At 40.8% G+C, this 22,265-nt stretch overlaps 2 protein-coding genes across 3 annotated transcripts in view; one reads left to right on the top strand and one right to left on the bottom strand.

The window, feature by feature from the left end:
• LOC109936442 (torsin-1A-like) overlaps window positions 1-10,608 on the top strand; it is a 15,911-nt gene extending 5,303 nt beyond the window's left edge. Inside the window, exons 2-5 of the mRNA XM_020535062.2 lie at window positions 1,838-2,103; window positions 6,578-6,753; window positions 7,970-8,097; window positions 9,639-10,608. Of these exons, the coding sequence (XP_020390651.1) occupies window positions 1,838-2,103; window positions 6,578-6,753; window positions 7,970-8,097; window positions 9,639-9,883 (815 nt within the window). The 3' untranslated portion in view covers window positions 9,884-10,608. The remainder of the gene's footprint in view (window positions 1-1,837; window positions 2,104-6,577; window positions 6,754-7,969; window positions 8,098-9,638) is intronic.
• Window positions 10,609-18,526: 7,918 nt separating this feature from the next.
• c28h9orf78 (chromosome 28 C9orf78 homolog) overlaps window positions 18,527-22,265 on the bottom strand; it is a 23,575-nt gene continuing 19,836 nt past the window's right edge. For both annotated transcript variants that reach the window (XM_048613817.1, XM_020535065.2), the window contains 2 exons: window positions 21,620-21,718; window positions 18,527-19,234 (listed from right to left, as the gene is read on the bottom strand). In XM_048613817.1, the coding sequence (XP_048469774.1) occupies window positions 19,143-19,234; window positions 21,620-21,718 (191 nt within the window). In that variant the 3' untranslated portion in view covers window positions 18,527-19,142. The remainder of the gene's footprint in view (window positions 19,235-21,619; window positions 21,719-22,265) is intronic.

Genomic DNA, 22,265 nt, shown 5'->3' with positions numbered 1-22,265 from the left:
CCCCCCCCGGCCCCTCTCCCCCGCGCTCGCCCCCGCGCTCGCCCCCTCTTCCCCCGCCACCCCACTCTGAGGGTCTGGGAGGGACCGGGCCTAGCCCGCGGGTGGTGTGGGAGGGACCGGGCCCAGGCCCAGGCCCAGCCTGTATGTACTATTTTCCAAGCTGAGGGTAAAGTAGGGTGGATGAGGTGGTTAGTGTCTAGCGTCAAGTTGGGGAGAAATAAAGGAATAAATCCAGTCTTCACAGTCTACTGCCTAGGCAGCGGGATGGGAAGTAAGTGGATTATCATCCAAGTTGGTGCAAGACGGAGGCCTTGGGGTGGGAAAGATCACCCTGAAGTTGTGGATGGGGAGTTTAGTATCCAGGCTGAGAGTTAGGTTGTTTAGGGTCAATGTCCAGTCTCTTGGCTCGGGCTGGGACTAGGATTGGTTAACGTCCAGGCTGTGGGTTGGGGGGGGTATTAACTTGGCCTTTCTTTCTCTGCAGATGCTGTCAGATCTGCTGAGTTTCTCCAGCACTTTATTTTTATTTAATTTTCCAGCATTGGCAGTATTTTGATTTTATTTCAGAGATAATGACATTGGGGCAATCCAGAGAAAGATATCTCAATTTTCCTAGGTATAGAGGGATTTTCTTATGAGGGAATACTGAGTAGGTTGGACCTGTACTCGTTAGAGTTCAGAAGAATGAGAGGTAATCTTATTGAATCATAAAAGAGTCATTCTGAGGGGTCTTGACAGGGTAGATGTGGCGAGGTTGTTTCACCTTGTGAGACAGTCTAGAATTAGATGTGATAATCTCAGAGTAAGGAGTCATCTATTTAAGACAGTGATGAGAGGACTTTCTCTTGAGGCTAGTGAATCTATCATGTTCTTTGCCACAGAGGGCTGTTGAGGCTGGGACACCAGGTATACGAATCAGTAAGGGAATTGAGGTTCATGTGGAAAAGGCAGCAAAGAAATCTTAAAAAGTCACGATGGGCAATTTTTTTACACAGTGGTGCATGTGTGGAATGAACATCCAGAGGAAATGGTGGATGCGGGTACAGTTACAACGTTTAAAAGACATTTGGATAAATACATGAATAAGAAATGTTTGGAGGGATATGGGTCAAGTGCAGGCAGCTGGGACTAGTTTAATTTGGGATTATGGTCGGTACGGATGGGTTGGACCAACGGGTCTGTTTCCATCCTGTATGACTGAGTTGAGGATTAACAGATCAACCATGATCTCATTGAATGGTGGTCTAGACTCAATGGGCAGAATGGCCTACTTCTGCCCTGATGTCACTCTGTCCTATGATTTTATGACCTTGGTGCATAGAATTGAGGGGCTTTAATATGGCACAAAGAGAGAATCTGTTGCCACTGGCAGGAATAATAGTAACTGGAGGATGTTGATTAAGGCAATTTGCAGAAGTAGTATGAAACAGTGAACCCACAAGTAATGATCTGGAATAAAAACAAAGTACCAGAAGACCTCAGCAGGTCTGACAGCATCTGTGGATAGAGGAACAGAGTTAACGTTTTGAGTCCTTTGACTTATGATCTTGGAATATGCTACCTGAAAGGAGTGAAAGTAAAGTCAATTGTGACCATCAAAGAGGCTATTATTAATTACTTGAACCAGAAAAAAATGCAAGTCGATGAGGAAAAGACCAAGAGAATGAAACAGCTTTTTCAAAAAACCGGTTCTGGGATGATGGGCCGACTGACCTTCTTCAGTGCTGCGTGTTTCTGTTCTTACAATATATTTTACCAGTTTAAGTATGAATAACGATAGTGAAATTAACAGGAAACATTTATTTGTGCACTGATCTGAACTTTTTTGCATAACCAGGATTGAAGATGGATTTGGAAAACAAATTGTTTGGACAACATGTTGCCAAGCAAGTTGTCTTGAAGGCAGTCAAAGGTTTCTTGATGAATCCAAACCCGAAAAAGCCCCTAACTCTGTCACTGCATGGCTGGACTGGGACAGGCAAAAATCTAATTAGTAAAATAATTGCAGAGAACATTTATAGAAATGGACTGGAGAGTAACTATGTTCATCAGTTTGTCTCCACTTTGCACTTCCCTCATCCCGAATATCTCAGCCAATATAAGGTAATATTTCAGTTTGATAAAACTGGTGTTTAGTTTGTTCCTTTAGCAGAATGTATTTTCCTGCACTCTGAACTGTGTTTTACATGGTTTCCATTTTTGTTCTTTGTCACTGTTTGTCAAAATTGTTTTATTCTCAGGTTCTTGATATCAGCTTTTATTCAATCTATTTTGGTCACACTTACATGCATCTCTCCATTATCTTAGTGTATTATGTTATGATCTCATTGTCTATATCTTCCCAGACTACTACTATTCTTATCTGCTCTGGCTCATTCCCCATTACTAGGTCCATGAGCAAATCTTCACTTAAATTGTATTTATACCATTGAATATTATAAAGTTATGTATTGCTTATTGTTGAAGCATTAACAGAAGTGAAATAATTCTGGGGTTATGTTGAAACTAACAGATAGCAATTCATTTAAGGGATTTGGCCATCACTGGGAGGACCAACATTTACTGCCTTTGAGAAGATCATGATGAGTCGCTTTGTTGAAACGCAACAGATTGTGTAGTTTAGGTGCCCCTGCGGTGGGTGAGATTCAGGATTTTGAAGAAATGCTAATATAGTTTACAAGTCAGGGTGGTGAGTGGCCTGGAGGGGAATTCGCAGATGGTGTTCCTACGCACCTGCTGCCCTTATCATCCTAAATTTACAGGTTGCAGGTTTGGAAGATGCTGTTGAAGGGACCTTGGCAAGTTACTGTAGTGTATCTTGTAGATGGTACATTTTGCTGCTACTGTGCATCAGTGATGGAGGATTGGGTGCCAGTCAAATGGACTGCATTATCCTTGGTAATGTTAAGTTTTTTTTAGAGTTATTGACGCTGCACCATCTATACAAGTAAAGACTATTCCGTCACACTCCTTGTAGATGCTGGACAGGCTTTGGGGAGTCAGGAGATGGGTTACTCCTGATGAGAATTCTAAGCCTCTGACATGCTCTTGTATCTACAGTATTTAAATGGCTGGTCCAGTTAAGTTTCTGCGCAAGGGTAACCCCAGGATGTTAAGTTAGGGAGAGTTACAAGCTAAATTTTCATTAAAGGATTGGAAGGGTTCCAGATGCACACTCGCCAATGAGTTCTTGTTGTAACCTAATTGTGGGGTTCAGGTAATGCCATATTTTGAATAAATGAAAATCTGTCTAAACCTCGCCTGAACTCTTGACGTCAAATTGATGCTAGAAAATCATTCCCATGTATTTAGTAATTTATATAGTGCAACATACAATTAATGTGTGATGTAATAGTTACATTGGTCATGTGATGAGAATGAATGAAAAGCAAAGTACTGTGCCAACATTACATGACCCAGAGGCACCAACTGTGGATTAGTGTTGTAAGAGTAATAGCTGCACAGCTCAAGAAGATCTAGTGAAATGCTGTAAAGTGAGTCATAGTAATGTTGAAAAAAATAGTGTTCATTAACATTATAAAATAATAAAACGCACAGAAGGATGTTATTTGGCCCATTCTGTCTGTGGCAGCTCCTTTACTATCCGATCAGTCCTATTCTCCTCTTTCCTTTCTTTTATAAATTGTTCATGGGATGGTGAGGCCAGCTGTTGTTGGCCATCCCTAAGTGCTTTTGAGCTGAGTGACTTGTTCGGCCATTTCCGATGGCAATTAAGAGTCACCCATTACTGTGGACCTGGAGTCTCACAGAGCAGATCAACTAAAGATGATGAATTTCCTTTCCTTTAAGATATTAGTGAACCAGTTGGGTTTTTACAATAATCAATAATTTTATGGTCACTGTTCCCTATGCTGGCTATTAGCTCCAGCTAGTGTGGTGGGATTTAGGTCCATATCCCCAGAGCATTAATCTGCGCCTCTGGATTAATTATCCAGTGACCTCACCACAATGCCACCATCTCTTCTATAACCCTGCAGTATTCCCCCCTCCAGGTACTTATCGAGTCTGAGAAACAAATCTTCAGGTCTTTCCATGGCTGCTTTGAGAATTTGACTTCAGTATTTAAGAGATCTGGAACTAAATAGCTTAGATCAGTAAAAGTGACTGTCAAGCTGATAGCTTCACATAAAACCCAACTAGTTCACTAGTGCCATTTAATGGGAAGAAACCTGCTGTTCTTCAGGCACCATGTTAATGTGGTTGACTGAGTGCCCCACTGAGCAAGTTACTCAATTCTTCCAAAACCTAAAGTACCACAGTGGTGGAATGAATCGACCTTTTCTGATCTTCCCACTTTATGGCATGAAATTGCTTTATTAGTAATATAGCATTGGTTAACATGACACTGTTCTTTGTGGAATTATCCTTGGATTGATCCTTATTAACTTGCCAATTGCCCTTTGGAACAGTTTGTAGATTATTAAATTGATTCCTTGATGAATATGTAACCTAGCAAGATGAGTCACTCAATGTAATTCTAATGGCAGCAATTAGACTTACAGGAAACAGTGAGACCTTAATCACCAGCATTATTCCACCTAAGGAGATCTTACTTTGTCTGGGAGTGAGAACTTCAATTACTGTTAATATATACTGTCACGCAAAGGCTTGGAACACATCACAGTTGTCTTCTGAAACAGATTGTATTGCATTTAATAGACTAGCAGGCACCATTCCAGGACAAAGCAGCTCACTTCACTGATAACCCCCAATCCACCATCAGCAGCTTGTGGCAGCAGTATGTACCATGACCAAATACTTTACTAAACCTGAACTGAATCTTAGTTGCACCCTAATTGCCTGCATTTCTGGTCACCATATTATAAAAAGAATATAGAGGCACCAGAGAGAATGGAGGTAATGTATATATTTTTCTTTTTTTTGTTCAGGGAATGGGTGTTACTGGCTAGTTGCCCATTCCTAATTGCCCTGGAGAAAATGTTGGTGAGCAGCCACTTGAACCACTGCACTCTTTGGGGTGTAGGGTCACTCAGTGCCATTAGAAGTGGAGTTCTAGGATTTTGATCCACAACAGTACAGAAACAGTTATATAGTTCCAAATTAATTTAATATGCGTGACTTGGAGAGGGTGCATCTGTTGCCCTTGTCCTTCTAGCTGGTAAAGGGCAAGGGTTTGGGAGATGCTTTCACTGGAGCCTTCATGTGTTACTGCTCTGCATCTTGTGGATGGTACACACTGCTGCCACTATGCATCTGTGGTAAAGGGAATGAATGTTGAAGGTGGTGGATGGGGTGCCAATCGACAGGCTGCTTTGTCCTGGATGTTGAGCATCTTGAGAGTTGTTGCAGCTGCACTCATCCAGGCAAATGGACAATATTGTATCAGGCTAAGCAAAGCATAGCAGACTCGTGGCATGTTTCAATATCTGAGGAGTCACAAATGGTGCTAAATATTGTACAATTTTCAGCAAAGGTCCCCACTCCTGACCTTATGATGGAGGAGATGTCATTGATGAAGCAGATGCCTGGAGCTAGGACACCACCCAGAGGAACTCCTTTTTATGAAGTGTCATTTATTGAAAAGAAACTTTTGCTATCTTTTGGATGTTGTCTTATGCCAGTTTAAATACAGTGGTGTCTTGGAAATTTAAGCTTTCCTCGTATATTGTGGCTTTAAGTTTAATAGAGAGTTGAAAATTAATCAGCATATTGATGAGCTTTAGTTCTATTTCTGAGAGTCCAAATACCCCATATTTCAGTACAATTGCAGTAGATAATGATGCTATATGTCCTATGTTCTATTATAAGGTAGGGGTGGAGGTTAGATAGACCTTAGGTTTAGGGTAAAAGTTCGGCACAACATCATGGGCCGAAGGGCCTGTACTGTGCTGTACTGTTCTATGTTCTATATGACTGAATCTCACTCAAGGTGGGAGGATGAAAATGGAGCCCAAGAAGTAGCCCTCAGTTTGAGTGATGGTGGGAGAAGAATTATTTCAACCTTTGGATTGTCGCCACCTGCAAGTTCCCCTCCTCGCCACACAGCATCCTGACTTGAAAGTATATCATTGTTCCTTCCCTGTGACTGGGTCACAACTCTGAAATTCTGAACTCCTTCCCTAACAGCACTGTGGTTGTACCTACAACAGATTGAAGTAGTTCAAGAAGATACTCAACAACATCTGCTGAAGGCTAGCAGTCCCCATATTCCACAAATAAACATGAAAAGATTAAACACTTGAAAGAACTAAAGACTACAGGGAAAGAGCAAGAAATCGAGATTAGGTTGTTGTGATGTGGAGCAAATAGAAATGCAAATACAATGGGGCAAACTGGCCTCCACCTTTGCTTGCATTTCAGTACTCAGTCTTTAAAACGTCACTGTAACAGTGGTAGTTACTTGTGCTATCCTGGGGCAGCACTTGTAATATCAATTGACTGGAGGCAATATGCCATCGCATCAGTGACGCTGTGAAATAGAGTATGAATCATTTGAGTCTGTGTAAGGGTGAATGGGGTGGAGAGCAGTGAACAAGGAATGTCACTTGTATAGCTATGTATCTTTTTATATCAAAGTAAATGTTTTCTCCCACAGGAGCTGCTACAGAAATGGATTCGTGGTAATGTTACCTTGTGTGGCAGGTCCATGTTCATTTTTGATGAAATGGACAAAATGCAAGCAGGCCTTATTGATGCCATTAAGCCTTACTTGGATTACTACGATAACATAGATGGCGTGGTGTACCGGAATGCCATTTTCATCTTCCTGAGGTAAATCAAGGTTTATTGATCAGAATTCTATTACTTTGTGTGGACCCTGTGGACATACTCAGTCACTGACTTAATCCATTGCATTATAAAATCCGTGCACTCTAATACAGGTAAGCATGAGTAGTATTGCACGTCTAAGGCAGGTTTTTTCTGATGCACTTACTCTGAACATGGTGTATAAATTGCTACAGACGAAGTTGAAAGTAATCTGGGAGAAGTAGTTTTCATGCCGAACATGTGCAGTCATGTTACAGCAACAATCGACAAAGCAAATGGAATGGTTAAAAAAAGAATTGAATTAAATTACACAATTTTTAAAAATGTATTTTAGTGTGCCAGTGTGCATCAGTGGTGGAGGGAGTGAGTGTGAAAGGCGATGGATGGGGTGCCAGGCAGGCAAGCCATTTTGTCCTGGTGGTGTGGAATTTATTGAGTATTGTTGGAGCTGCAAGTGGACAATATTCCATCTCGTTCCTGACTAGTACCTTGTAGAAAGTGGACAGGCTTTGGGGAGTCCGGAGGTGAGTTACTAAATACATGATTCTTAGCCTCTGATCTGCTCTTGTAGCCACAGTATTGGTATGGCTACTCCCATTGAGTTTCTGGTCAGCGTTAACCCTAGAATGTTGCTAGTTCAAACCACAACTTGAGAACTGTTATTTTGGGAGTACAAAAGTACAAGATTCCTTTTAGTGGTTTTACAACCTTGGAATGTCCCAGAGTGCTCTTGCCAAGTTAATTAATCTGAAGTATAGTTACTGTTCTAATGTAAGAAATACACCAGCCAATTTCCACTCAGCAGGTTCCCACCAACTGCAGTGAGATGACCTGAAAAACTGTTTTATTGATGCTGTTTTTAGGTTCAGTATTGGTCACGAATAGCTTCCCTTTTTTGAAATAGTGCAATGGTGCATTTTACATACAACTGGAAAGGTATAAATGACTTGGGTTTAGTAAGGCAGAATCTCCGACAGTGCAACACTCTCTTTATTTTGCACTGACATTTTTACCTAAACATTGTGCCCAAGCCATTGATGTCCCACCATGATAATGATGGGGTGACGTTGTTGGTTAGCTAAAGGCTGTGTTGGAGGTTGAGGGGGAATTATGCATCATTGATAAAAATCAGACAGTATCACTTGTGACTTTACTTGGGTGTATATCCTACAGATTTCCATTCTGTTAATCCTAATTTTTTTTTCCTCACTATGAACAGTAACGCAGGAGGAGAAAGGATAACTGAGATTACTCTGGACTATTGGCAAAAAGGAAACAAAAGGGAAGATATTCTTTTGAAGGACCTTGAGAGTAAAGTATCCCTTGGAGTCTTCAATAACAAGAGAAGTGAGTTTGTTTGCCACACTTTTGCTAGATTTGAAACAAATTGCATCCTGATTCATCCTGTCAACATCAGACCCCCTTCACTTAATCTCGTTATCAGGCACTCTTTGCTTACAAGTGGATATTAGGAACATGGAGACAAGAAAATTCACTAGTGTTCCAAATCTTTTATCTCACCATTAATAAAGGTACACTGGTTGTTTTCAGAGTGTAGACTGTCCCAATGCTAATCGGCTCAGAGAATCTTTTATGGCTCCCTCCTGAATGTGCATCCTCCAGTGAGGCCAATAGCCTTTGTTCATGTAGGGATTTAGATAGTAAGGGAAGGTGGCCGTCCTCAGCACCGCCTGGTCCTGTCCTTGCACTTGCATGCAGTTGAGTGCCAATCTCTTAAATTCAATAGAAGAATGGCCAAGCCCCTTTTTCTTTTGGGAACCCTGCTCTTCGTAACTAATTGCAGAGTTTCTGATGCTGTCTGCTTCAATTCAGATTGTGAATGGATTTTGGGAACGTTATGATTTGCAGGATCCAACGGTAGGTGCCTCCACTGAGTTTATTCGAGCTACTCTTTAAGAACAATGGAACTTCTCCATTCTCTCTTTCATATGGTAACTGGGTGGGCACCATTGAGCTTGAATCCATCTTGGCCAATGGGCTTCCCTTTCACCTCTTTGCCAAATTGTAAGTCAATCTGCTGTCTAATATGTGTGCCCCCCCATGCCCCTTTCAGTTGCTGTGTGAGTTGGGCAGAGATGTGCATTGATTTCCTTAGTCTTCCTTTGGCACCTGTCCCATAAGGCCATAAGAAATGGGAACTGGAGTAGGCTGTTTAGCCCCTTGAGCCTGCTGCACCATTTAATAGGACTATGGCTGATCCAACAGTCCTCATCCCTTTCCTGCATCCTAATGGTTGAGTTTCCTACATCAACAACAAATTTCATTTATACAGCATCTTTAATTAATTGAACATCCCAAGTTGCTTCATAGGCACAATGTCAAACAGAATTATACACTGAGCCAATTGGAGATAGGCTTTAGATCAGCTGACCTAAAGGCTTTGTCAAAGAAGTCTGTTTGCTTAAGAATTAAGAGCAGGCATAAGCCATTTGTTAAGACTGACACTTTCTTGCTGACTCCCATCAACCTTGAGATCAAAAATTTTTTAAACTCTTGAAGAGGGTTTTAAAGCAGAAAACGAGGAGAGGTTTTTGGAGGAATTTCCAGAACATTAGTTGCTGAAAGCACAACTAACAAGCATGAAGTAGTGGAAACTGAGAATGTGCAGGAGTTTGGAATTGTAGTGCAGAGATCTGGGAGGGCTGTGGAGCTGGAGAATGTTATGGAGATGAACACAGATAAGGCTCCGGAACAGATTTGAAAAATAAAGGATGGAAATTTTAAAGCTGAGGTTTTTCCAGACTGGAAATGTGTTGTGTAGATGGATGTGGATGAAGTTCAACGCAACTCAACGATCGAGAATCTTTGTCTGTTGACAATCAGTGGCTATTCAATCCAGGTAACTGATTCATTTTTGTCTTGGATAGGTGGGTTTTGGCATACCAGCCTCATTGACAAAAACCTGATCGACTACTTTGTCCCGTTCCTTCCCCTGGAATACAAACATGTGAGGTTGTGCGTCAGGGAAGAACTGAAAGCCCGAGGTTACGAGGTGGACGAGCATATCATGACGGAAATAGCCAAAGAAATGACATACTTTCCAGAGAAAGAAAAGATCTATTCAGACAAAGGCTGCAAAACAGTGGCCACCAAGTTGGACTTTTATTTGTAATGTGTGTGTGTGTGTGTGTGTGTGTGTTATTTTTTAAACTGGAAAATACTTTGCTTTTCTACACTGGACACTTTTATATATAAAAATAATTAAAATTGAAGCAGCCCATTGATTGGCTGCGGAAATTTATGTTCTCTGTGACTTGGGGATGTGGACACCACCTGTACCTACCTGTGGCCCCTTCCACCCAAGCTGAGTTTATCACAGGTTGTTCTTGGGGTGGTATCAAGCTGCTGTTTATGAATCGGGAGTCCCACACTTTGTTTACATAGTATGAAATAGTTGGCTGAAAATTACAATGAGACATTGCTGATCAGACCATTGCAAAACCAAATCAGATAAGTGTTGTCAATATTTTGAGTAGATATCCTTAATCTGTAACTTGCTGTTTAAATTTGTTGATGTGTTGTGACTTTACATCCCACCACCACCCAAGGAGAGACAGTGAGAAGTGGTAGTTTTTTTTTTGTCCCATTTCATTGGGTTAATCTATTTTCCGTGCATTGGATACTCAATTTCTTGTAATGGATCAGATGATCCAGGGAAAAGCCTCTTCAAAACAGACCTTTTCATTGCTGAATGACATTTTTCAGTTTTCCCTTGAGCTTGTCACAATGTTCAAGGGAGCTTTTGCCTCTATGTTTTTACCACTTGCAACGCACAGAATTCTGATGGATTTTAAGTTTAATCAAAGCCAATTAAAATAGTGGCATTCCTCACAAAGAGTGAATCTTGTGTCTGTTTTAGCAGTTACTTTTTGCTGTACTAAATAATTCCTGCAAATACCTTGGGGTAGCCTTGATGCCTCAATCAAGTGTCAGGTTATGTGAATAACCCAGTATAAAGTAAATTATACATTAAGTATTGAAACCTTTTTAAAACTGTGAAATTCTTAACCAAACTTTCCACTGATAAAATATTTTTTTCCCTAAATTGAATTTGGAAACGTCATTTTTCTAGATTGGTTTTGAATTTGGAATTTTTTGCAAATTGAATTTGTAAAATGACTTGGGCGAGGGTTAACCTCAACTAACATTCAGTAATACAAATTGGAGGCCATCTTATCAGCCCAAAGGAGCAGATTGTGAGGTCCCATTATATTTCTGTGTTTGATACAGTTGACAGTACAGCCGCCTCCTCTGAATCTGAAGGTTGTGAGTTCGAGTCCCACTCTAGTAAGAAGGGATTTAAACTTGGGACTGTTAGGTTTATAGTAATTTTTGTCAAAATTATTTCGTATAGATGTTAAATTGAGTAATAATTTCCAATTTTAGATTTGGAATGAAGCTAGATTGTGGGAATCAAGTTGTGTGAAGGTGAAAGAAACAATAATACTGTAATAACGGTGAGATGTACAGAGTATAATACTAATCAGGAATTCAAAATCTTCATTAAAAAAAACTTGCAAAACTAGTAGGAGAAAAATATAACTGAATTACTTTATTTTACAAACTTTGTGTTTTTAAATAGAGTAAGCCTAAATTTTATCTTAACTAATCAGCCAATGCGTAGAGAAAATTTGATTGTAGTGAAGAGTACCTTGTAAGTAACACATGCAATGTACTACCATCCTTTTTTCTGGTCTCCCTGCTGTCCAATCTGCAGGTTTCGCAACAGCTCCTAAGCATTACTTGGGTGGTACCTTCAACCTCTCATTGAAGGGAAGATTAACTTTCCAGATATCTGTACCTGTTCTTTGTCACTTTAGCTGGGTGTTGGTGGTGATGTTAAGAGATGCTGACTGCCACTGACTTATCAACTGGTGACTGGTGTTTTGTTAGCTCAGTTGGTTTTGACTAGAGTGTGATGTTGAATGATGCCATTGGCGCAGGTTCAATCCCCATTATGGTTACTGACTGTAATTAAACCTATTCCTGGAAGTTTCATCACAACTTGTTTCCCCCCACCCCCCAACTCCAAACAGCAATCAGCCAACACATCCATGCTTGTGACATTCTGGAAAGCAAAAACACTCCTCACCCAATCAGATGATGTTTGACTGTCACCCTATCAGCTCCAATATATTTATATACGGTGAAGAGAAATATTGGAAAATGACCAAAAGTAATATATTTTTTAAATCACCCCTTGATTTTTCTCCAGGCTTGCAGAGGCCTGGAAATTGATCTTCAATTTCTGGAGATTCCAGGCCAATCCTGGAGGGTTGGCAGCCTTAATCCCCACATTAGGCTGTGGTAGTTCATGGAGGCCTGCCTCCTTGCCTTGTCCCATGCTGACAGAGTGGTACCCCTCAAGTTACATGTAAGTAATTGTCTGTCTCGTGGAGGGATGCCTATAGTACTTTGTGGAACACCAAATGCCTTACTTTATCCAAACTTCCAACCTTTAAGTAAGATAAGGGCCCATGGTGTTAGAGGCAAGGTACTAGCGTGGATAGAAGATTGGCTGTCTGGCAGAAAGCACAGCAGGGGGTTAAAAGGATCCTTTTCAGGATGGCAGCCAGTGACTGGCTAATGACTAATGGTGTTCCGCATGGGTCAATGTTGGGACCACAACTTTTCACTTTGTACATTAATGATCTAGATGAAGGAAATGAGGGCATTCTGGCTAAGTTTGCAAATGATACAAAGATGTGTAGAGGCACAGACAGTATTGGGGAGCCTGTGGAATGATTTAGGTTAGGAGAGTGGGCAAAGAAGTAGTGGCTGGTGTACAACGTGAGAAAGTGTGAGGTCATGCACTCTGGTAGGAAGAATAGAGGCATAGGCTATTTTCTAAATGGGGGAAAAAATTCAGAAATCTGAAGTGCAAAGGGACTTGGGAATTCTTGTCCAGGATTCTCTTAAGGTAAATTTGCAGGTTGAGTCGGTGTTTAGGAAAGCAAATATAATATTGGCATTTATTTCAAGAGGACTAAATATAAAAGCAGGGATATACTTCTGAGGCTTTATCAAGCTCTGGTCAGACCAGATTTAAAGTATTGAGTGTAATTTTGAGCCCCAGGAAGTATATACTGGCCCAGGAATGGGTTCAAAGGAGGTTCACGAGAATGATCGCAGGAATGAAATGCTTAACATATGAAGAATGGTGGAGAACTCTGGCTCTATACTTGGAGTTTAGGAGGACGAGGGGGGATCTAAGTGAAACTTACAGAATATTGAACAGCTTGGACGTTAGGAAGATGTCAGAGACTAGGATGTGAGGGCACAGCCTTGGAGTAAAGGGGAAGACCCTTTCGAACAGAGATGAGGAGAAACTTCTTCAGCTAGAGAGTAGTGAATCTATGGAATTTATTGCCACAGAAGGCTGTGGAGGTCAGGTCATTGAATATATTTAAGACAGAGATAGATAGGTTCTTGATTGTCAAGGGGATCAAGGATTACGGGGAGAAAGCAGGAGAATGGGGTTGAGGAACTTATCAACCATGATTGAATGCTGGAGCAGACTTGATGGGCCAAATGGCCTAATTTCTGCTCCTATGTCTTATGGTCCCTTCAATATTTTTTCTTAAAGGGAGATGGCATTTGGAAATTGATGCGCTCTGCCCACCTTAGCTGAAGAATTTCTGTGGTATTCAGAGTGTCATCATTACCAGAGATTTGGACCCCAATGGCTTACATGGAGAAAATTTGAAGCATGCAAAAGTAATACACCAGAGCAGCAGGAATTTTGCTGGATCTCTGTCTTGCTCCATGAGCAGTAATGGTAGCATAGTGAGTATCAAGAGGCCTGGACTTGTTATGGAGACATTGGATATAATTCTACAACAGCAGCTGGAATGTTTAAATTCAGTTAATTAGCTTGGTCTCAAATAAAGAGCTAGTATCAGTAAAAATGACCAGTGATGACTATCACTATTTAAAACTAAGGGGCCACCCATTAAGACACACGTGTGACACAGTGGCTCAGTGGTTAGCACTGCTGCCTCACAGCACCAGGGACCCGGGTTTGATTCTACCCTTGGGCGACTGTCTGTGTGGAGTTTGCACCTTCTCCCTGTGTCTGCGTGGGTTTCCTCTGGGTGTTCTGGTTTCCTCCCACAGTCCAAAGATGGGCACGTTAAATTGCCCATAGTCTTCAGGGCTGTGTAGATTAGGTGGTTATAGGGATGGGTCTGGGTGGGATGCTCTGAGGGTCGATGTGGAGTGTTGGGCCAAAGGGCCTGTTTCCACACCGTAGGCATTCTATGATGAACATTTTTGTCTCCCCACACAGGAGTGAGTCACTCTCCTGTCTCTAAAGACAGTGGAAGTTGCAACAGGGTGAAAGTATGTGGGGGTAGATGGAATGTGGAGTAATCACGTTCGCTATGGTGTTGAAAGGAAGAATGGAGCCGAGTGGCCTAATTCTGCACCTTATTTGTAAAAACCAATCTGTTTCACTAATGCTGTACAGGGAAGGGAAATTCCCAACTTAACCTAGTCTGTCCAATGGCTCCAAACCCACATTAATATGGTTGTCTCTTAGCTGCGCTCCAAAACAGCCTCACAAGCCACTCAGTTGTGAAGAAGGTAACTCACCTTGAGGGAAGTCAGGGTTAGGGATTGATTACAGCAGCACTTGTAAGTGTGACAGTACTATGGGTTAGTGCACTTTCTGAAGCTACTCATTTAGCAGCAAAGCATGTGGGAGTTTGAAATTGGTAGTTCTAATCTCTCTTTCTTAACTGGCTTCTAAGACTAATAAGTTTTTCAATGTGTTTAAGTGTTATACCTCGTACTGATACCAGGCTTTTTGTGCCCAGCATATTGACCTCATGATCTTGGATAACTTGTTGGCACATGCATACGTCCCCTACCATGGCAAGACAATGCACCTACCGAAGGCTGCCGTACCATCAACCTGGGAGCAAAAGATTGCCTAGTTGTTTTTGGCTGGGTGAAAATGATCAGGAACCTTCAAAGGGGAGCAAAACGTGGCCTAAAACTAAGACAACAGAGTTCTTAGTTTCTGTTTTAAATTGTTCGACATTTTGTGAATCGTCCTGTGGTGTACAGCTTTGGTTTCTTGAAGGAATCTTCCAGCATGTTCTTCACATCAATAATTTATCCACAAAATACTATTCTTTGTCTAAGGAAGGAAGGTGGAGAAACATTCCCATGAAGTGCCTGTGGTTTCTTTCTTGGATCTGATATCTTTATGGAGTTTCTGTGGTTAAGTATGGTAAAGTTTACTAACTTTCTTGCCTTGCCTTGGCTTGGCTCACAATCGTAGCACTGTCTCCCCTTGCAATCCAATGCTGTCAATTCAACTTATGTCTCTTTTCCTGTTTATGTACAGTACATTTCAGCAGCTAGCTCTTGTCAATGACTTGCATTTATATAACTTTTTTCATAACCTTAAGCTGTCTCTAAGTACTTTACGGCTAATGAAATACTTTGAATGTAGTCACTTTTGTAAGGCAGGAGCAAATATGTATACAGCAAGTTCCCCAAAAAAAAAACAGCACTGTGCTAATGACCAATGAATCTATTTTGGTGATCTTGATTGAAGTGTAAATATTGACCAGGATACCAAAATAACACTTTCTTTTCACCACCATACCCACCTCCACCAACTTCAAAATGATATCCCATGGAATCTCTTTCAAACATCTGAGGAGACAGAGCCTGTTTAATGTCTCATCTGAAAATAGCACGTAAGTACTGCACTGGAGTGTGAACCCAGGTCTTTGAGCTCAAATCCTGCAGTAGGCTTCAAACGCACAATCTGAAGATTCGTGAAGTGAGCACAATACCTTTTGAGTTACAGCTGACAATCTAGTACAACTTCAACATTTGACATTTAATCCTTCTTTGCTTCTTTGTCACTTAGAATTACACATTAATGATAAAACTGGTTATTTTATATCAGTAAATTGTAATGGAAGTCAAACCAACATTATTGTATTAAACCCAAGGCAGCAGCACTCATTAATGTTAAATACAATTCCACCCCAACAACTTGTGGATGGCCATCATTGGAGGTTTGGTAATGACTGCCAAAATGATATGAAATTTACTGGATAATTTGGGAAACAGTCATGCAAGTTAAAATTAGCCACTAAAGGAACACCTGTGTCTCATATTATATATAACACGTTTAAAATATAAATTATGAAATTGTTTGTTCTAACGCTGGAAATAGTCTTGGAAAAATAGCTGCAAGTGCCCAGACCACCCTGCTTGTGAACATGGTGATTTGTCTGCACTTAAAATACGTAATCTTTCAAGAACAGTGCTTATTGAAAGTGAACAAAACAAAAATCCCAATCGTGTTAATTCATTGTAACATGGAAAATAATTTTGCAGCTTTTATAAAGTGTTCACAGTATGTGGATGCCACTGGCAAGGATAGTATCTAATCTCTTTAGGTCTTCCCTAATTGTCCTGAAAAGGTGGTTTCCCAGATTGCTGACCATGTGGTCTAAGTACGCCCATAGTTCTGTGAAGAAGGGCGTACTGGAGTTTTTAATCCATTGGTGCATAATGTATCTCTGGCAACGTAAGATTGAAAGTGAGTTCCACACCAATAGATCTTGTGCAAAAAGTCTATTAGGAATAATATGGGATAAACCAAAAAGGGTATATTACTTTGAGTTAAATTATTGGACCACATTGACAATTTTTATTAGAGAGGGTGAGACACTAATTACTCAAGTTATCTTTGCACTTAAAACACTAGATTACTAAAGCTATTATGAATGAAAATACACATAACTAATATTAACTCTACCACGTCTGTTGTTCTGAAATGGGATTTTAATCAATATTGTACACATGGTTACAATCCCTTATCAGACTGCCAAAATTTATGATCTAGAAAGGGGCAAGTAACTTTATTATAGAAGTGGGCAAAGTGTGAGATCCAGAGGGAGTACACCAAACATTAGGAGGTGGTTCTTGGATTTAGTAAGCAATTAAGTTCTAATAGCATAGTGTACTTCCAAAGCAGTGCTGCTGACATGGCTTCCTTCTTCCATAACCATGGTTCCCCAACTTCCCACCCACCCTGTGGTCAACTGGGCCCTCAACCACATCTGACCTATCACCCATGCTTCTGCCCTTGCCCTTGCCCCTTCCCATCACTCACAACAGTGTGATTGGGTCCCCCTTGTTCTCACTTTTCATCCCACCAGCCTCCACATTCAAAAGATCATTCTCCACCATTTCAGACAACTTCAACAGAATGCCCCCACCAAACACATCTTCCCCCCTCGGTCCCCCGTCTGCATTTTGCAGGGATCGTTCCCTTTGGAACGCACTAGTCCATTCCTCGACCACCAGCGCCCTCCCCGCCCCCCCCCCCCCCCCCCCCCCCTCCCCCCCCCCCCCCCCCGCCACCTTTCCCATGTAACTGCCCCTTCACCTCCTCCCTGCTCACCATCTAAGGGCCTAAACAGTCTTTCAGGTGAAGCAGCATTTCACCTGTACCTCCTCCAATCTTGTGTATTGTATTCACTGCACTCAATGAAGCCTACTCTACTTTGGAGAAACTAAAAGCAGACTGAGTGACTGTGCAAGTATGATTCCAACCTTCCTGTAGCTGGGCACTTTAACACCGTGTCTTGCTTGCATGCCCACTTGTCTGTCCTCAGCATGCACAGGGCCAACTGGAGGAGCAACATCTGATCTTGGAACATGAGAGTTTACAACCTTCTGGGCTTAATATTGAGTTCAACACCTTCAAACGGTGAACCCATTCCTTCCCTTTCTTTTAGCTTTGCTTGTTACATTCTCGGTCACCCTCTCTCCCCATCCTCCACACCAGTGGGACTGTCTGTTGCTTCCAGTCTGGCAGTTAGACACACCATTACATTCCAATCACTTAATCTGAACTATCAATGTCCTTTCTTCACCAGCACTCCAACACCATTTCCCCCCACCCATAGCATAAATGCTGTCCCCTCCACACTTCACTTTAGCTCTGATGAAGAGTCATCAAGACTCAAAACGTTAGCCTGCTCTCTCTCCATCGATGCTGCCTGACCTGCTGTGATCGCCAGTACTTTTCTATATCGTGATCAAGTTGCTCAACTAACCAACTGAGTCTTCTAAAAGGTGTATTGTTCAGCCAACTGCAGAATTCCTAACTTGGAAACTGAGAGATTCTCTTGGCCTGTGACCTATTGACAACTTTGCATTCATGATAACAAGCCATAGTGGCTGTTGTTGGAATATTTATTGATTTTTCAAAAACAAACTGCCTCATTACTTGCTGGCTGATTGTTAGTGTTTGCAGATATAAAAGCTTGACTTACAAAATAACGTATCAAACTGTGTAAGCACAGGAAATAGATCAGATGGGAAGCAGCTCTTTTCACAAATAAAGTGCCTCTGGAATACACTGTTTACTTGTGCGGTGTGTTTTGACTGAACAGTTTCAAGAGGGTGCTGGACCAAGTTCTAGGTCACTCAGACATCAAGTATTTTTAGAGATGAATGTGGTCTGGGATCTCCTGTAGTATTTGATTGCTACATATATCATCTAAAATAAAAAATAGTTTTGCTCTCTATTAGCACTGTCTGGCTTCTTGAACCTCCTGTTAATGCAAAAGAAACATGGGTGGTCAATCCTCACACTTGATTTGTCTTGTCCACTTTAGACACTCACAAAGTTTGGGAACTCTACTCTGGCAGTCAGCTGGATTACTCCACTGGACCAGAAACTGTATATACTCATACCAAATAAACCTGAAAAAAGTTTATATGAAATCATAAAACAAGGATAAGAAGTTTATTTTAGATACATACACAAAGACATTTACACAAGATTTAATCTGCGACACGTAGCAACTTTACAGATCAAAATATATGCAGCAGTTCTGTAGATGAATGAGTGAATTTAGGATCGGAGCTGCAGTGTGTCACTATACATTATAACACCACACTGTAATCCAGTTCTTAAAGTGCTGTTACTGGAAGACTTACAATTTGGAGCTTGAGAGCTACTGCAACTCTGGAGGTGATAACGGCCTTATAAAATGCTCATGAGCCATTGGATATTCTTCCAATCTAGCTTTCTACAGGATTCAGAAGTAGGAATGAATATGAACCAGAGTGGGACAGCCAAGATAAATTCACATGACTTCCATTGTTCCCTCTTACATTAAGATCATTTTTGAACCACAATGTGCTGTCAGTTTTCATTCCTTCTCTAGCTTAAGGAAAAAAAAGGACATTGGTTCAGCCCTGAAAGTCTGACCACTGCTCACGTCTCCCCCACAAACAGTTTCAAACTCATCAGTCGCGTTTCCACACCAGAGGAGGATGCTGGTACTCTTGTAGGTTAAGAAAAGAACAGAATATTGGGCAGCGCTTCAGTACCTTCTGCTCATTTTCTTGAACTTTTCATAATGGTAATCATCTGTCGCCTTTTCATTGGAAGGACGTTTGCGATTTGGAGGAGATGCTGCACAATGTAGGAAGGGAAACTTTTCTTAATGGCTTTGTAGCAGCAAACCATTAGAATTTAAACATAAAATGCAGCTAACCCATGATGGGTCTTTAAAGCAATGGAACACATACCACGATTAAACAATTAACTTTAAAGGAAGCACCTTAACTCGAATCACCTACGTCACCAACAAAAAACACAGGAAACCCATGAGAAGTACAGAATGCCATAAAAATGGCAGATTGGGGAGTGGTGGTAGCAGGAGAGAACTTACAAATGGACAGTCATTGGTAAGTGTTAAAGATGATAGTTTTTAATAACATTGCATCTATTCAAAGTTGAAACAGAAGTTTAAATCCTCAATGATTTAAAGATATTCATTTCTCTTCCCAATATTTTAAGTATCAACCCCTGCTCCAATTGTCAGGTGGGGTTGTATGGAGGCTGGATGAGAGAATAAATGGAACTGCAGCAAGAACATTAAGCAACAAAGAGGAAGTGGGGGATCGGTGTCAAAAGAATAGTAACCTCGAGAAGGGATAAGAGCAGATGTTAGTATGAAAAATGTGTATTTACAGTGTGAGCGAAAAAGGTTTAAGGACTTAGCAATAAAATACCTGTTGAAAATAAAAGAAATGATGGAAAATATTGAAATGCTTACCTAGTAATGCATAGATGATTAGTAATAAAATGTGAGGAAAAAGAAACTATCAGATGATATGGGCAGGATGGGGACAGTTTTCCAAACACAAGAAATATTATTACATCAGCTGTGTGGGAATAATGTGGTAATCATTAGAAACCTGGCCACAAGTTAAGAACTTAATGTTCCCGGATACAGGATCTTCAAACAGGACAGGGAAATTGGGAAAGAACAGAACACAATACAGTAACAGAGAAATCTGAGTAATGATCAGGCAGTGGAAACACTATGGGGAGAAGGAAAGAACATGGAAGGATGCAAGACCTCTGGAACTGTGTCTATAGATCTCTTGAAAGTAGTGATGCAGGTCAAGAGGTCAGGGCAATATGCAACAAGAATGGAAGATTTCAATTTTTCAACATAACCATACAGAGACAGACCATCAACAGAAGTAAAGACAGCTAATTTCTAGAATCTATGCAAGACAGTTTCCTGAATTACATCTCTGGAGCTGACAAAGAATCAGTGCATCTGAGATAGTGAAGAAAAACAAACCAGAATTAGTTAACAATCTGGCAATAAAGATACATCATCAGAGTCATTTTGTAATAAGTTTGATTTTAGGTTTAAAATTGAGAAGGAAGAGTCACAAACCAGTTTTAACTTAATGAAGGCAAAATTCAAAGAAACAAAATACACTGACCACAATAAATCTTGATGAATCAGACAATGAAATTTTGCAAAGAAGCATCAGGCATGATACAGAACAAGTAGATACGACTAAAACACAAAGGATCAATTTTTGATAGCTAAGTAACCTTGATCAAAGCTGTACCAAGCTAAAAGAAAAGTTTGCACAATCTTGTAATGAAAGTTTGAAATTCAGCAGACGAGGAGAGTTACAACTATCAAGGAAAGCAACAAGAGATGCTAAAGTGGAATAAATGATAGCGTGATGAAAACAAGTAGGCAAAACCATGACACGTGGAATTCAACTCAAGGAACTGTGAGATCACTCATTTTGAATCCAAGAAACCCAAGTTGGTATTTGTTGCTTAATGTCAATTACTGAAGAACTATGAAGGAGCAAAGGTTTCGAAGAACATAACGAACTTAAAGATAGTGCACAGGTACAACATGCAATCAAAAAGACTAACGAATATTGGTCTTTACCTAACCAAGATCAATAAACAATAGGTGAAGATGTGATACACCTCAAGGCTGCAGTGCTTCAAAGAGGTAGTTCAAAAACACATTCTCCAGGGCATTTAGGGATGGGCAATAAATGCTGGCCCAGCCAGCAGCAGCAACATCCCAAAAATAAATTGAAAAGAGTTCTCATGGCTCTGAGCCACAAGTGCAAGAGAGAAACTATCTTGAGCTTGACACAGCAATGAGCAGTGAGGGAAGGAGGTGCTGGCTATGAGGAAGTCAGAAGGGGAGAAGTGAGAAGGGGATAGAAATCAGGGAAGCTTAAGAGGTTAGAATTAGTTGAGTGCAGATATCTTGGAGAGTCATGGGAATGAGTAGGGTTCTAGAGACAGGAGGCGATAAGGTCAAGGAGGGATTTGCAAATAAAGAGGAGAATTTAAAAACCAAAATAACACCTGATCAGGAACAAACAATTCAGTGAAATGGAAAGCAGAAAACTTCATGCTTCAATCTGCAACCAGCTGTTTGAATTCTTACACATCCTTATTAGTACAACCCACTGTTTTGTGAAGGCTGACAACAAAATGGTGACATTAGTTACTTACGTTCAGGTTCTGGTTTGTCAGTGTCTCCCACTCTTAGAGGCCGAGGTTTTGCTTCCTCTTTATTGCGTTTTGCAGGTGCATGCAATTCCTCCCGGTAAACTACAACACAGAATAGAAAGCCATGGGAAACCTCCACCAAGAATCTTGCCATAACATAGCCACAAGCCTTTCAAACTATTTTATATATTTTTCATAAAGTACTACACTTAAGAAAAAGCAAATTAAATAATTTAATTTGTATCTACAATGTTATCCTTGGGCTCCTGAGCTCTAAATGCAGAATAAATAATCAGGAACAATGGGAAATGTGCAGATTTTTGATTTCAGCAGTAAAGAAAATGTTTCTTCAGCCTCAGTTTTGTGTCCTTGACTGGAATACAAGAAGTTGCACTTAATTAAGTGCAATGGATGACCGTGTGCAAACCGAATGGCAGCAAAAGGCCAGGGTCACCCAAAACCCTAGAGAGGACTCAAGATTATAACGCAACAACCCCCATCCCTCCTCAAAGAGGGAAACAGGATAAACTCCATACTGTCCCTTGCTTTTGTATATTCACGTTTGAGAGATTTTCAGGTTATTTTAATCTTCCTGTGGCAGGTTTGGATCCTGAAGTAGATTGCGTATTAAGCAAATAAGAGAAAACCC

This window comes from Rhincodon typus, chromosome 28 (assembly GCF_021869965.1).
Source record: "Rhincodon typus isolate 14 chromosome 28, sRhiTyp1.1, whole genome shotgun sequence".
NCBI lineage: Eukaryota > Metazoa > Chordata > Chondrichthyes > Orectolobiformes > Rhincodontidae > Rhincodon > Rhincodon typus.
Note: the sequence above shows the minus strand (reverse complement) of the source record. Positions and strands in the feature narration are given on the sequence as shown.